Source organism: Rhodamnia argentea, chromosome 9 (assembly GCF_020921035.1).
Source record: "Rhodamnia argentea isolate NSW1041297 chromosome 9, ASM2092103v1, whole genome shotgun sequence".
NCBI classification, from domain to species: Eukaryota; Viridiplantae; Streptophyta; class Magnoliopsida; order Myrtales; family Myrtaceae; genus Rhodamnia; species Rhodamnia argentea.
In genome coordinates this window covers 19,940,355-19,956,457 of record NC_063158.1, presented here as the reverse complement: position 1 = coordinate 19,956,457, position 16,103 = coordinate 19,940,355, and the positions used below count along the sequence as shown (strand labels likewise).

The 16,103-nt window shown below is 39.3% G+C and overlaps 2 protein-coding genes across 3 annotated transcripts; one reads left to right on the top strand and one right to left on the bottom strand.

Annotated features, from left to right (window-relative positions):
- Window positions 1-1,583: 1,583 nt before the first annotated feature.
- LOC125316564 (mannosyl-oligosaccharide 1,2-alpha-mannosidase MNS3-like) lies at window positions 1,584-9,801 on the bottom strand. Its single transcript, XM_048285221.1, has 6 exons — window positions 9,571-9,801; window positions 6,018-6,979; window positions 5,584-5,845; window positions 3,051-3,248; window positions 2,704-2,852; window positions 1,584-2,567 (listed from the first exon to the last, which is right to left on the bottom strand). The coding sequence occupies exons 1-6, from the start codon at window positions 9,646-9,648 to the stop codon at window positions 2,309-2,311; spliced, it is 1,908 nt and encodes a 635-aa protein (XP_048141178.1). The 5' UTR covers window positions 9,649-9,801; the 3' UTR covers window positions 1,584-2,308.
- Window positions 9,802-11,855: 2,054 nt separating this feature from the next.
- LOC125312450 (nuclear intron maturase 1, mitochondrial-like) lies at window positions 11,856-15,555 on the top strand. 2 transcript variants are annotated; one of them, XR_007199755.1, is made up of 3 exons: window positions 11,856-14,156; window positions 14,414-14,514; window positions 14,641-15,555. XR_007199755.1 is itself a non-coding variant. In XM_048285523.1 (2 exons), the coding sequence occupies exon 1, from the start codon at window positions 12,061-12,063 to the stop codon at window positions 14,152-14,154; it is 2,094 nt and encodes a 697-aa protein (XP_048141480.1). In that variant the 5' UTR covers window positions 11,856-12,060; the 3' UTR covers window positions 14,155-14,156; window positions 14,641-14,762. The 2 variants fall into 2 exon arrangements, 1 of the variants encoding a protein (XP_048141480.1); XM_048285523.1 differs by lacking the exon at window positions 14,414-14,514 and having other exon boundaries at window positions 14,641-14,762.
- The last annotated feature ends 548 nt before the right edge of the window (window positions 15,556-16,103 follow it).

The window sequence follows — 16,103 nt, the reverse complement described above, 5'->3', positions numbered from 1 at the left end:
ATCAGCATTTAATAGAAAATTTGGTCGTGTTCCAAATCAAAGCGCATTATTTATAAACAATAAGGTTTAACACAATATGCACTAATCTTCACCCAACACCAATATCTTATCCTAAATCTTCAAAAACTTATACGCTATTAATAAAACAACTTGATATAAGGAGAAAATGAAACGTTACATAAATTGGAGAACTCCCTAAAGTTATTTTAGCTCCGATCAAAAGTTAGCTTATTAGTGCCAATTTAGTCTTAAATCTTTTGACTCTATCCCGTGCGACAGGGTCATGGTATGTATTCTCTAGATTAATAAGATTTTCGACCAATGAAGACTCTAAACTCATAAAAATAGTGAGAGGGAGGTCATTGACGAATTTATTTTTTTGGGTCGAACCATTGATGAAGTGACAATGTGCTTAATTGATATTTCCAGAGCGATTAGTTTTGTCGTACTCTTCAACTCGGCCAGCCTAGCACGACATGATTCTAAGAATATTTCATCCTCCTATGCATCAATCGATCAAAGCTTCCTTCCATATGTCACCTTTCCAAGTTGATTAAGCTTTTTGGTGCACCGTGTTTGATTATCTGAAGCCTGCGACATTTGCTTAGGTATAATGATCTTAGATTCATCAATTCCCCATCTTTCGGTCGGACACATGGGGTTTGCCCGTCAGGAAAGATTTGGCCGATGGGGGAGCTCATAGTGCTATTTGAGACTAGATTGGCTACTTCAGGGATTTATTTGAGACAAAATTCACTTTCATCCATCTTTGGAGAAATCGATACCCTTATTTGAAGTTTTACCAACAGAAGATATTGACAGACACCTTTGCTTGAATTATGGTCCTTTAGAGCAACCATAAAGGATAACAAGTTCTGAAATAATAAGTAACCAATTCTCAGTATGAGAGACAGGAGACCACTGAAAGGCGCTTGCAACTAGGATGAGCACACCATTGTCGATTTCACCGGAGAACAACTTTCCGACCTGAAGAGGGCTCACACTAAGATTTCGAGAATCGACACTTGTTGGCTATGGTCGAGGAGCTCAACTCAGGAGAAGGATTGATTTTGGTTGAGAAGCTCGAACCTGGTCAAGGGGCTCGCAGTGGTGGTCAAAAGCTCGCCGGAGACAACAAGACCGGGGACCGTAGGCTACTTTGCAGAGGCTGCACTTGGGTCTCACTGTACTGTCTTAGAGTTTGCAAGGTGCAGGCGGCTGCACTTGCACAATTGGCGATTTGTCACACGGGCTCTGATTCATGTGATAATGAGGTAAAGGATTGAGAGAAATACCCTGCGCCATGGAGAGACCACACATGTATTCACAACATATTTTCAGTGTCACAAGATATATAGGAAACCCAAGATTACAGCGTATTAGACAATCAGCATACGCATCTATTAAGATACTATTTCCTATTCCCAACACGGAGAGTTCAAATTACAGTTCTGCAAGATCAAAACTGTTCAGTCGGCGCCAGAAACTGTCAGTGGAAATCTATCACACCCTAATGAGCAGCAAGCAGCTTCATTCCACATTCGTATAAGCACTTGAAGGGAACAAAGGAATTGGCATTTGTATGTCCGAACAAAGTTTTGATTTCACAATCATCAACTATTGTGCCAGAAAGTATAACTGAAAGAATTAACATACATAGCAGATGTTGAAAAAAGGCTCGATAAAACCACTCTTAACTTATGCTTCACCTATAAGACAGCGCCAAAATCTCAAGATAACAACCTGACGTGAGTATACATTCAGACAATAAGGTATCGTGTATCGACTCCCATTAGCATCATTCCAGAGAATTTCGCATCCGGCTCTCTGTTGACACTTGAGTGTGTCCAGTCGCTCGCTCTGTTTTGCATTTGCCAGAACAGGTCAAATGGGCTCCGAAAGGTAGAAATGACGGGATGAACTGGAAAGCAAAACATATGGTCCAACCACCCTATACTTGACATGCTAAAAATCCTTTATCTATTGGTACAGAGAAGAAAAGAATCGAATGAGGAGCTATAAGACTTATGAACTGCCCCAGTCGAAAGAGCGTGATGCCAGTGCTGCCATAATCAAAGAGGCAGAAAAATTTGGGAATTTGAAATAAACTCTGATTTGGGACAGCTCGTTGTTGTGCAAGGCGCATAACAGATGGATGATGCTTTATGGCAGAATTCGCTGCAGATAACCCTCACCAAACAGGCCATGCTTCCTTTGGGTCCTAGAGATACCAATAAGCAAAAAAGGCAGTTTGGCTGTGATCTTTCTGATGTATTATCTTCGGAGAGATCACGATGTACTGTATGTGTTAGCTACTCCTGACCGCACTTCTAATAGGCAAAGGGTGAGCTTCCGTGTTGAAAACGAACTTATCCAAGGGAATGACATCACTGTCCGAGAACAACAAATACAAATATTTCAGCGTCTCTCCCAAGAAGAAAGTCTCCATTTTGTCTCTCCTTCGAGGAGGAATGTGGGTGACGTCATCAAGAGCACTGTAGCCACCAGTATCGACCTTCGTGTAATTCTCAAATGCCTCAAAGATCTGCCAACCCCATTCACGGTATCTGCATCACAAGAATTTGATCACAACTGCACTCAGAAAGATGGGTGAGCAGGTGGATATGGACAAAAATCTAGGGTGATGAATGGTCCTGGGAATAACAAATAAAGCATATTCCGAAAGAAATTAAAGGAGCATACTTTGGGTCTTCTGTAATGCGGTACAGAACAAACAATGATTCCACTGTTTCAGGACGCAAAAGATTATGAGTATCAGCACGTTTGATAATAATGTCGCTCAAATACTTAGAGGTCTTATTTCCACCATCAAGACCCTCTTCAGAGTACTCCTGTTCAAATTAAAATGCACATTAGATGCATTAGCAATGCAAATCAAAAGAATTATTACAAAGTGCTTGACATACAGTCGTATAATCAACTATCTCCTAAAACAAACAATAAATCAACTTGACTTATTAAAATTCCCTTTAACCAAACTCAAAAAATTGAAGTTCTAATCCAACAGCAAATTAAACGGAAAAACCTACCTCTGTATGGAAGTAAGCAATTTCCGGAGCAAGACCAGTAGAGGTTACTGAATACATCTGAAAGCATGTATGCGTCAAATCTTCAGCAAGCTTCAAATTTTCCAAGTCATCAAATGTAAGTAAATTGTCTTTCATTGCTCTCTCTTTTGTCTTGCCTTTTGTCGCACCGAGTGCAAGTGTACCAGGAAGGAAACATACCTAACAGTCATAAAAAGTCGTATGGTAAAATGAATGTGCTTATTCATATGTAATTTGTGGGGTGTGTGTGGGTGCTTGTGTGTGTGCGTGTGTGTGAGAGAGAGAGAGAGCGCAAAGCGTCAACATGAGCTCGATAAAGATAAATGATTTTTATGGTAAATTTCAGATTGATCTGACAGAAAATGCTTTAAAGAATAGAGAACAAAAAGAATTACCATCTCCAGAGCAGGCTTCATGAATTTCAAATTTTTTGACACATAGATCACATAGATTTATTTCCTCTGGGTGAATATTGACTGTAAGTGCAGAAATTTGAAACTACAGCATGTCAGGATTCTAGGTATATTTTTGAGTATGATAGCTATATATATTACCAACATTAAGATCGTAAACATTTCCTGGATTCAAGGAGGAGAGAAAATTAAGGAAAGGCTTCTAGATTTAAGCTGAAAGGTATGATCCTTCCCATGCACAAACTTAAGCACGTAAACAAAATCATCTAACAGATGGAGACCTGGGAGAGATTGTGCCAACAAAGTTAGTTCAGCATGTGTGTTAGTTTTCTTAAATCAGAAACCCAATAACTGATGTACTTTCAGCTAATTCAGCCATTGTTTGCAAAGATAGTGGTATACTGACCAGATGTCCAACGTTGAAAGAAGGGAAAAGTATGTTTTATTTTTTCACTTTTGCCAATCAGTTCTTACATTCAATGCTGCTAATTGTCATCTTTTCCCAGCATTTTATGGTCATCTGTTCTTAAATTGTGTTAAATTAAACAAGGATTTTACTGGGTTCTTAGTTGGCGTGAACTCAGGTATCAAGAAATACATATTTGTAGTTTGAACTCTTAACTAGCCCAGTTGATGAAGGCTTTCTTCCATAATTCTCAGAGACTGTAACAGGTGACACAGACAAATGCATAGCCAAAGCAATATTTACTCAATAACCAATGTAGGTTAAATATTGCAGAAAGATCCACTTATAGTCAGAATTATGGTCATTTGGAATGAACCAATTGCCATTTTGAACCATATATAGCTAGTGCAAAAGCAGCATCCAGCGTTCAGAAAGAGATGATTGTTTAACATACAGGGACTCAATGCCCTGCATAATTGAAAAATTTATAGTGCCATGACTTTTATTAGAATGGAAGAGGGAATAAAGGATTCACAATAAAAATGTGGCTGAAAACAGGGTACAGTCTCAATAAAGGTGGCTGAAAACAGGGTACAATCGCAATGACCCATAGTTATTAGACGGGATTTCAGTGAATTTATATAAACTCCGACTTCAACTTAACTTTTGAAATGAAAAGAGTTAAGCAACTCAAATATATAAATAGCATTCCGGCAGAGGAAAACGGACAGATAAAGCAGCATCGAGAGTATGAAATGAAGAGATGCCAAAATATCAAGCAATTGCCATACTCCAGCCAATTTGCAATCTATTGATGATGACTAAAGGATAACAAATACAAATGAACAACCACATGGCCAGAGGATGACGCTCAAGGTCAAGAGAAGATTCTAAAGTACTACTAGGTCAAACAGCCTCTACCAAGTTCAATATTAATGAGCTAGGTGTCATTAGACACGAAGAGCGGTGAAGCAAATTGTAGTTCAAGCCTACAGGAAATGAAGTTATAAATGCGAGAATACAGGTGCTTGAAATAATATGGTTATTTCATCATGGTCTAGAAATGTTGAAGAGAACTTCTATGCTCCGCAAACAAAATAAATTCGTAAGAAATGACATTGACTGCTCAAAGCAAGCTGATATATCAGCAATCATGTCGCTAGTGGCAAAAACTAGCATGGCTTGAATGGTTAGTTGTATCACTGATTTTAAGCATCCACTTGTCAAGAATAGTCTCAAATTTTCTGTAACAATTTTCCTACTTAATTGTTATAACCTTCTTTCTTCCCTCAGTTACTTTAACAAATTAGATCTGGTAGTGGAAATTGCATAAAGCCTATCTCTAAACAGTTAGCTCCCAGGATTTTCCTACTTTGACCCCAAAAAAAAAAATTAGCTTCCTGGACATCTATAATTCCTACAGTCAATGATGTAGGACTTCAAACACCCTCTTTCATATGTAAGTCAGATGAAAGACAATGTAAAGGAACCAGCGAGGTATGTGGAATAGAAGGTCAGGGGAGTAAGGCTAATGAGGATCCATAGGAGGAATTATTAACTAACAAGGAAGTAAAAAATTGGGTCGAGGGTCAGATACCATAGTGAAGTTCTAAGGCAACTTCCAACATTGTAAAACTTGAATTATTAGATGAAAATACAACTATTTTAGAGCACTTCAATAGTAGAAACCACATACCAGGTGATCCATTTTAGGACTGAAAGCACCATTAGAACCGTAAGGCAGTTCTCCCACAAAAACCAAGCCATTCGGGACTGATCTATGCACAAGCCGGTTACGGACACCCTTCATAGCTTCAATGTACATGTCGTATAGGTAGGTCACATTACTATTTTCACTACCTCCCTGATGAAGCCACACTTTCAGCAAATACTCATAATAGCTGTCCCCCCGAGATCCTAGCCTGATATTTTCTCCGCTAAATTGACCAGATTGAGGGCTGCACTCAGCAGACAAACGTCATCAGAAGAGAATGGAAGATGAATCACTAGAAACCATATGCTGACGAATGGGAAATCATCATTAAAGTATTCTGCAGCACTCATTATGATAATTGATGTTGCTTAAGTAATTGTTCCATGTCTACAGGAATGAAATTAGGATTATCAAACCTTATGTAGATAGGAACCAAGCCCTCCACCTTGGGTAGAGTCTTCAGATGATCCAAGACTTTCATTGCTTCCAAACTGTATTTTGGATCACCAGAAACGGTACTGAGATAATTAAACTCAAGCTGCAAAGTAGAAACTTCTGAAGTACTACTCAGTCCATCAGGAGCCGGAAGTGCTGAAGAATCACGTAAAATCACATCACTATAAGGTACCGAAGTTGGACTAGCAGTGAAAGCAGATAACAGACGATCAGCCAAATCCCTAGCAGTATCCAGGTATACTGTTGGTTTGGGACCATTTCTTGTCAATTTCATCCCTTCATCTCCTCCACTTAAATGATAGGCACTCAAAAGACCACCCAAAACACGTATTGTCGTCTCGAACAAATTGACTTGGCCTTTGTGTTTAATCCTGTCTAATAGCTGAGTTTCAATCCAAGAACCTGCTTCTGAGACAATTTCATCAGCACCCATTATAATAGCAGTATCAAGAGCATCCACGACTGTTGCACCTAAACCTCCTAATCCATCAACACCACGCTGGCTGAGAGGCATGAGTTCATCATAGCCCATTGCATGCTTCTTGTAGCCAGACCATGCATGGATAAAAGCATCCTTAACCTTTTGTTGTCTACTTACCCACTTTAATCTGGAACTTGGATTCTCAGCTTCACGACTCAAAGAGTTTTTTCCGCCCTTCTCATCAGGTGATAAACGAGGAGGAAGCCTTGGGGGTTTCCTCCAAAATTTTCTAAGTCCACTGATACCATCACCATTGATCTTGTCCCCTTCATTTACCATGACATTTTTTGCTAATCCACCAGAAACTTCGGGTCCTGAACTTGTATGTGTCAAGAAAAGATATGCTAAACCAAAGAGCATCACCAAAGCAAGAAACTTCCCCGTACTACAACTTAACCAATCACGCTTTACGTTTTGAGTGAGCAAGGTCTGATTTATCACCTGGGAAAGCCAGATATGAAAGAATGCAACCAAAAACTTTCCATCAGAATCACATGCTTTTTCTTGGACAAACTAAAAGCTCAATTTATTTGTCAAAAGAAAGGATAACCTGAAAGGATATTTTCATGAAGGAAAAAAGCAACTATTTCATTCAGGAGGGCTAACCACATTATAGGCCATTTGTTTGCGCTAACTTTACTCATTACGACTAAAGTGCATAAGTTTGACAACACCAGTAAAAGAAGTAGAACAAGTCTGTCTGTCCCTATGAGGTATAAACAATCATACTCATAACGATCAACAATATCGGATTCCTTCAGTTATCCAGAATACCCCAAATATGACAGTAATCTGGATAAAGCTAGTGGCTCCTGCCAGGTCCAGGAGCATCATAAGCTTCCCATCTAGTTTATACATAATAGCGAGAACGTAACCTGAAGAGATATTCACGACCAGGACAAATTGAATAAGTTTTCAGGTAAATGCCAGCGGACAAACAAGAAAGATAAGGGGGAAAACTGAAACTCAGTATAAACTTTCATAGCCAGAAGGGGCAACAGAACCACAGAACTTTCCTACTTAAGCTTTTGAGAAGTTCAAGCGTGACAAGATCCCCCAAGGAGAAAATAAGAGTCTGTGCTTGGTTTATCTTTTGAGATTTATGTATTTATCCATCCTAGATATTACTAGGAAGCATTCCAGTCAGCTATTTTTCTTGGCTCAAGACGCTCATTTGTGCTTCATTTCTCAGAAAGCTTGAGATGCACAGAGGTTTGGTTCTCTGTGATCTTCGGTTAAATTTCAAGCAAATATCACCTCAATGAGATTCAGGATTTTCATCCATTGGTCTTGCTACTCCTTTAGAAAAATTCAAGCCCCAAAATCAGACCGGTCACTTAAGCACATCATCAGAATATAACATAGTGTCTTTCTCTCTTTTTTCTTTTCGCTTTTCTGACAGGAAAGCAGATGAAGGGAAGAGTAGAAATTGAATCCAACATCTCGAGTCTCAGTAAGGGTGGACAGCCATCAACAAATCCTTTGATCCTAAATTTCAAGGACAATTTCAACAACAAAGAACGATAAACAAGCTTAATCTAAACTTAAACATCATGAAAATTCTGATCTTTGTGTAAGCATTCAAGTGATACCCACATGACCAGACAATATCATTTTTGGCTTTAATAGACCGTACAAGACAAAAGATCATGATCATTTGTACACAATGGAACAACTAGGGCAGTGGCATCAGCATATTGCACTGTGATGTCAGAGTAAACACGTGATCATAGCATGTGATGGAAATCAATTAAGCCTATACTTTGCATAGCATGCAAAACACCTGAGCAACCTCAAGCCCATCTCTACATCACGACTTAGAAAAAGTACTTTGCTACTTAATAAGTTCACTAAGAAAAGACCAATGTTCGCAATTCATGAAGTTATCTAAATGACCTCATTCAGAATCCCTGCAAGCTTAAGATGGAGATTCCTTTAGAAGGAGAAGGTAATTCTTATCATGCGAAGATTACACATGAGGTAGAGACATGTGCTGCATCAAGCCAATGGAAAAAATGACTGTCTCCAAAATTTAGGCACCATGTAAGATGACAATGTGAGATTTTGTGGGACCACCGCCAACTGTTTTAAAAGCTTGAGTTGTTATATGAAAATGTCCTTCAATATTTGAACATTCTGCCACTTTCCCTCACGCTTAGTTTGGTCTTATTGCCTAGTATTAAGCGTGGAAATATTTCATTTGGGAGGCAAATAGGGGACCGAAAAGATTTCAACCCAGGACCTCTTGCTCTAATACCATGTGAGATTTTGCGAGACCACTGCCAACTGTTCTAAAAGCTTAAGTTGTTAGATGAAAGTGTGACCCAATATTTAAATATTCTATTAAACTAGCATCTCGCGCGGACATCGAGATTGGTCGGTCCCCGCACACCGCGTAAGCCAAATGACCGACACATACATACTTCTTCCCTTAGAAGATGATCGGTTAGCTAACAATGAAACACCCAGAACAATATATACAAGTTAAGAATCCTGGAACCCTTCCAATACACCTCATTTGTGTGCACACCTTATGGTATGGCTACTGGGTGGTGAGGAGATTTCACGAGTAATTCCTGAAGGAGAAGTTAAGCCAAAGAGAAACAATTTATCTGAAAGATAAGAAGAAAAGTTCCTAGCAGAGAGCCAACAAGACAATGCGGACGGATGATACATGTGCAATAACTTATTTTTCCCAGCTGAATTAAGCTAATCACCTATTCCCAAAAATGAGCAAGCCTTGACCAGATAGAATCACTACCAGAAACGCACACAGCTCAGATAAGTCCTGCCAAAGCTGGACTAAGTCGATACTTGTTCCAGTGGACGCCGACCGATCAGATTAACTTCTAGCAAAAAGCATCGGACGTCTTTTCCTATGCCACTATGCAAGTACTCTAAAGCAACCCGATCAAAAAAAAAAAAAAAAAAACGAGCAAGATCTAAAATCCTGGGTTTTGAGCTAAACAGCTCAATCACGCAGGAAATCGAACACGAGGAGCACGGGGAGGCGAAGCAGAAGCTGGACGAACCTTGTAAAGCGATCGCTGGCGGAACTTGGCATTGTCGTAGCTCACGTCCTTCATCGAATACGGCAAAGAGTTGGACATGGTGGATGGATCGCTCTGCGTCTCTCTCCTCTCTCTCTCCGTCCGATCTGCTCCACGCGGCGACGAGGCCCTGATGCACAACAGAGAGACAGAGGCAGGAGGCAGAGACAGAGAGAGATCAAGAGTCCGACAGCAGCAAATCTCGGAGACAGAGAGAGAGAGAAGATTACGAGGCGGATCGATCGGCCGCTTGCAAGAACAGAGAGAAAGGGAGTTGCTTCGTTTTTGCAGGTCAATGACCGGGCGGTGGTCGTTAGTGGGTAAATCGAGAGCTTGTGGAGAGGAGTCACCATCCCCACCACTTGGTCGCATGTTCCCTCTGTTTTTTCTTCTTCTTTTCTTTTTAATTTTTTTTTAATCTAGAAAATCTCAAACTTTAGATTTACTCCAAATCTACCCCGAACTTTTCTTTGGCAAAGGGAAAAAAAAAATCCAAACTTTAGATTCAATCTGAAATCTACCCGAACTTTTCTTTATTTAAGAGAAAGATCATCAATGTTTACTCTAGTCCGAAATCTACTCCATTGGCCCCCGTTCAAAATTTGCCATTAGCCATCTCTAATTGTCATATTCTAGAATGATTTCATTTTGAAGATAATTTTTCACATTGCATGCGAATTTATTATTGACGTGGAAATGTCACGTCAAAATTAGGACTAGAACATGGGGGTAGATTTGAAAATATATTGAAAGTTGATATTTTTTTTTATGCAAAATCAAATTCATGATTGGACCTAAAGTTTGGATTTCTTTTTAGAGAATTAAGTCAGTTTTAATACATGTAGCATTTCTTATCAAAAAGGTCATAAATATATTACAATTGTGTTAATTCAGCCTTAAATATTTTATTCATCGGTTGAGTCTTAAAACGTTTTGCGATTGTGCCAATTTAGTCCATTTAAATGGCTGACGTTGACGTGGCAAAATCTAATATTATCTTATTATTTTATGAATTTCTTAATTATTTTTTTATAATTTTGTTTTTTTCTTTTCTTTTTCTTTAGGGCTTAGGGCCGACGACCTCTATTGGCTCCCGGGTGAGGTCGGTCGGTAGCATACGACAGTGGTGAAGTTGGCTAGTCGAGCGATGGGAGTGGCAGACAATTGAGGAAGCCGGTTGGTCAATCTTTCTTCCTTGAGGCTATGTTCTTTTTTTTTTTTTTTTGGATCGAGGAAACAAAGTGAGAGCCTGCTTCTCAAAAGTGATTTTAGAAAAAAAAATCAATTTTATTTTATCGTTGATCTGCTCCAAATTTATTCCGGAGAACAGAATCAGAGAATTTGAAAATCATAATCACTTACAAACAAGTTTTTCATTCTTTTTTTCTGTTCGGAGAAACATAATCGGAGAATCAAAAAAATTATCAAACATGCCTTAATATGCAATATGGTTGATTAACTTAGGGTGGTCGGTCCCTAACATGCAATCAAAAGAATATTCGAATCGAGAACTTAATCGGTAGATTTGGGAATTGCCAGAACCTAATCAGCCCTTATATTTTGAGTAAAAGATCAAATTCTTATAAAGAAATATTAAAGTGGGGCTGTTCAACATTTCCGAAAGCAGAAACGAATTAATTCTCCCTCTTCCAATGTCTTGTTGTCAAAAAACTAAGAACTATATTGATCCTAAATTTTATTTAGGATTAATATCATAAAAAACCCCAAACCGATACATCTATAATAAATTGACGTAAAACTAATTTTTTGACCATCAAAAACTCTAAACAGGTACACATGTAACAAATTTACCCCAAGCTATTTTTTCAATCGCTTAAAATCCCAAACCGATACATCTGTGATAAATTTATCCAAAACTAATTACTTTGACCATCAAAAATCCAAAATTGTTGCATACGTAACAAATTTATCCATCGTTAATTTCCGTTAAATTAGATTAATACCACGAAAAATTCTTAATCTATATAATGGTGGGTAAAATTTCTAAACTTGGACATCCGACAATTGCCATGTTTCATCCAACTTAGCAATTTGACGATAAAATTTAACGAATACTAACGGAAGGTAAACTTGTCACAGGTGTGTATTAGTTTGAGGTAAATTTGTCAAAACCGTACTAGTTTAAGATTTTTGAGGGTCAAAAAAATAGTTTGGAGTAAATTTATCGCATGTGTACCGGTTTGGGGTTTTTTGTGATATTATCTTTTTTATTTTAATGTCTTGAGGAAGAAAAAAGAAGAAGAGAAAATTGAGATTTAGTCCCTATCAAATAAATAAATTTTCGCAATTCATGATTAAAGTCGTTCATTTTGCCCTAGCCATGGAGGGAGGAGTCATGTCCGGTTCACTACAGTGGAACCACGATGAAGCCCAGCTTTTCCCGACCGGCGGCTGCTTTTCTAGATCTCGTATCTTCAGGTTGGAGAGCAGCTCCGAAGACGTTGATGGTTGATGCTGAAGTTGAAGGGTGGTCGTTTCCCATGCTGTCGAGGAGATAAAGCGATGTCGAGGAGGAATTTCATCAAACACCTATCCTGCACTGTTCCTCCTGCCATCCCTCGGGCGTTGTCCCGGCCTTTTGCCTCGCTCCCGACGCTTTCCCGCCAAAGCAGCCAAGGAGCTCACCAGAACCAAGTGATTCAAGATCCGTATTCTCTCCTTAAGGAGGATCCCGTCGACCTTGTTTCTTCTTTATGGGTGAAATCCTTCTCTTCACCAACCAACATCGTCTTCCCGAACCTCACGGGCTTCCTGGCGAAATTTGACCTCTGGGTCCTCGCCTACCAACGGACTTGTGCTCATGCGACTGGCACATTCCCGCCTCGCAATGCCATTCATTTCAGCGCTCTCCATTCTCTCCTATCCCTCAGAAATGCAGTTACTCGCAACCAATTCAAGTGGAACGACAAGACCCATCAGCTGGTTCGCAGCCCTTTTGATAAAACAGGCACGAGGCTAATCTCTAAAACTAAGCTTAGGGCCATATTGGAGTCGAGCGAGCCCTGTTTCCAAGATAGGGTGGTCCAAGAGGTTCTACTCATGATTCTCGAGCCGGTTTTTGAGGCTCGGTTTTCTGTAAAATCACATGCTTTTCGGCCAGGAAGAAATGCCCATACTGTTATTAGGACAATTCGGAGTAATTTTTCGGGGTATTTGTGGTTCTTGAAGGGTGATGTATCTGAAATATTGAACAGTTTGGACATAAATGTGGTGATGGGTCTCTTGGAGAAGGCTATCAAAGATAGAAGAGTGATGGGACTGATCAAGTCAGCATTCAGAGCCACGGTCAGGAATCAAGTGCCAAGGGATGACAATGAGAAATTGAGAACAAAGAAGAAAAAGGGGACCAAGAAGAAGATTCTGCAAGAGAACGAGCCAAAACCAGATCCTTTCTGGTTAAGGACCTTTTTCGACTTTGCACCTGAGGAGGCTGCCAAGGTACCCGATTATGGTTGTTGTGGCATTATAAGTCCTTTACTTGCTAATGTTTGTCTGAATGAACTGGATCATTTCATGGAACAGAAGATTATTGAGTTCTTCAAACCATCTCAGTTTGATTCCATATGGAAAAGTTCAATTGATGATGGATGTCATAATCCTTCTTGGCCTGAGTTTGTTCCTTCTAGTGGGAAAGAGAAGACAAGGAAAATGGATTATATTAGGTATGGGGGTCATTTCTTGATAGGAATTCGAGGGCCTAGAGATGATGCAGTGCAAATACGGAAGGAAATTATTGAATTCTGCGATGTACAATTTGGTTTGAGGCTGGATAATTCCAAGTTGGAGATAGAGCATATCAGTAGAGGTATCCAGTTCTTGGACCACATTATCTGCCGTCGAGTAATACACCCAACACTCAGGTACACCTCTACTGGAGGCAAAATCGTGAGTGAAAAAGGTGTGGGCACTCTGCTTTCAGTTACTGCTAGCTTACAGCAATGCATTCGTCAATTCAGGCGTCTTAAGTTTGTTAAGGGTGATAAGGATCCTGAGCCATTACCTTGCACTCCAATGCTTTACTCCAGTCAAGCTCATTCAAATGCTCAAATGAATAAGTTTCTGGAGACCATGGCAGATTGGTACAGATATGCTGACAATCGCAAGAAAGTTGTGGGATTTTGTGCTTATGTGATTCGAAGCTCTCTAGCTAAACTCTATGCCGCGAGGTACAGACTAAAATCTCGTGCCAAGGTATATAAAATAGCTTCGCGTAACCTTAGCCGCCCATTAAGAGAGAGTAGCAACAATTCTGCGCCTGAATATTCTGATCTTTTGAGGATGGGGCTTGTTGATGCAATTGAAGGCGTTCAGTTCTCACACATGTCTTTGATTCCCTCCTGTGATTACACTCCCTTTCCTAGAAACTGGGTTCCTCATCACGAAAGGGTATTGCGTGAGTATATCAAACTGGAAGATCCTAAATTTTTCTGTGAGATACATAGATCGATAAAGAGGCGGGGTTTGAGTTTGCCTCAAGATGAGGTATCTGATATTGTATGGGACTGTAAAGTTCGTGGCTTAAGGCGTCATCAAATTGATGTGTGAAGGTTGGTTCACTCAAGCTCTTCTTTAACAATTTGATAGGAATATAATGATAATAAAATTTCCATTAACACTGCCTAGTGTCAATCCTTTTCCTAATCATTCACTTGATAGGCTACGGCATTTTTTACCAGATGTAGATCGATATATTCCGACTGGATAGCTGTAATAACATTTGTTATAATTTATGGTGCAGAAATACATCAAAGTAACTTTAGCAGATTTTTAAGTCATTCTAGCTCGACCTTTTCTTTTCCTGCAGATAAAACGATCAAACTCTTTTAGTCTTGGCTCAAGGTTCTGTAGCATACTAGTCGACTTATGAAACTTACCAATTTCCACCTTGCTATATTTAATGCCTAGGTAAGCCTTCTGTTCCATTTTTGTGTTCTCACTCTAAGTATTCTGCATATCTCCACCTGTGATGTTTTATGTTGCTATCAATTATGTAAGTTTTACCTCTCAATAGCAGTCTATGATATTTTATAGGAAGAAGTCTCCTTGGAAGAATGAGTTAAAATCCTGGGGTGCCAAAGGGAGGACTCCTAAAAGTGAGTTTGAAGTTTTTTCGCCTTATTAATCCCAGAGGCAGTGGTGGAAATGTGAGCAGTGCCTCAAATTGGGTAAGTTCATGGTATCTTCGATCTTCATTAATGTACCTCATCTATCTCTAGTCAGAAACCTTGAAAAATCCCATCTGAATTTTTCATTAATGAGTAAAAATGTCTTAGCCAAAATTAAACAATTTCGATAAAATACAGTCCATAAACAAAGTACCACCAGTTTGCCTTTACAAAAGGGAAAGAGTAAATTTATTCTGGGTTTGTATTAGAATGATCTTGCATATTTTGCAAAAGTGATCATTGTAGGCTTGATCTTCAGGCCTTGTGATTTCCTTATGCCCTTAGGAAGATTACATGATTAATTTCTACAGATGCATCCGATCCTGAGTAAATATATCTTGTCGTAATTTGTAAATTTTATACATCGTGCTAGCCGAATGAAGCAGTTCACTTGGAAACTTGCTTTTTGCCCATCTAAGCTCTTTGGCCTGTGTTCAGAATCCTTTAAGTTACTGAGAGAATGGCCAAAACACCATCCCCCAACCAGTGCAGAGTTGTGATCTATTGAGTGGTCATTTTTCATCTTCCCTGCTGCAAATGGATCTTTTTCTTCTTTGCATGAAGGTTTTCATTGGACAGCCAGGTGGCTCTTGAGACCTATGAGATTCCATATTATCTCTATTCTTGCCTTCAGTATGTGGGTTTGGGTTACCCTTCAGGTTACTAGAAATCGCCAGGTACTGGATCTGTTACCCTGATAGTTTATCCTCCATGCCAAATTTTGCCGATTCTTGACTATATGGGAATGGGATAAGTGCACCACAAACCTTAAAACTTACTGTAAAAGTGCAATCAAGTTCTAAAATTTATTAAATTGGTCTAGTTAAGTCACTCTATTAAATCTGTCCAACTTGCTTATGGAAGATGCCGATGTGGCTTTTTTTGTCACTTCCTTATGACAAAGTGGCGCCAATATGGCACCTACCAAGCGCTATATCAGGAAAAAACTTAGTAATTAAAAAAAGAATAGAGAAAAATAAATTATAAAAATAAAAAATATAGTTAGTGGATAAAGACCAAAAACCTGCACTGTTCATCTTCTCTCTTTCTTTCGCTGATGCGCAAGGTTTCTTTCATATTCTATTTTCTACAAACCTAAGCTTTCTGTCTTAGAGGGAACAGCACTCGCACTCTTGCCTTTGCTACTTCTCCATGAGCGTCAGCTATGGAGCACTCATTGCCATCATAGTGCGAAGCCACAATGACACGCTATGCTGAAATTGATCAACCATGATTATCTTCTGTGCTGCGAGTTTGAGCAGCTCCTCAGGAAGATTCGTCCAATTGTTCACCACGATTCGAAGCGTTGTATTACAAATTCAAACCCAC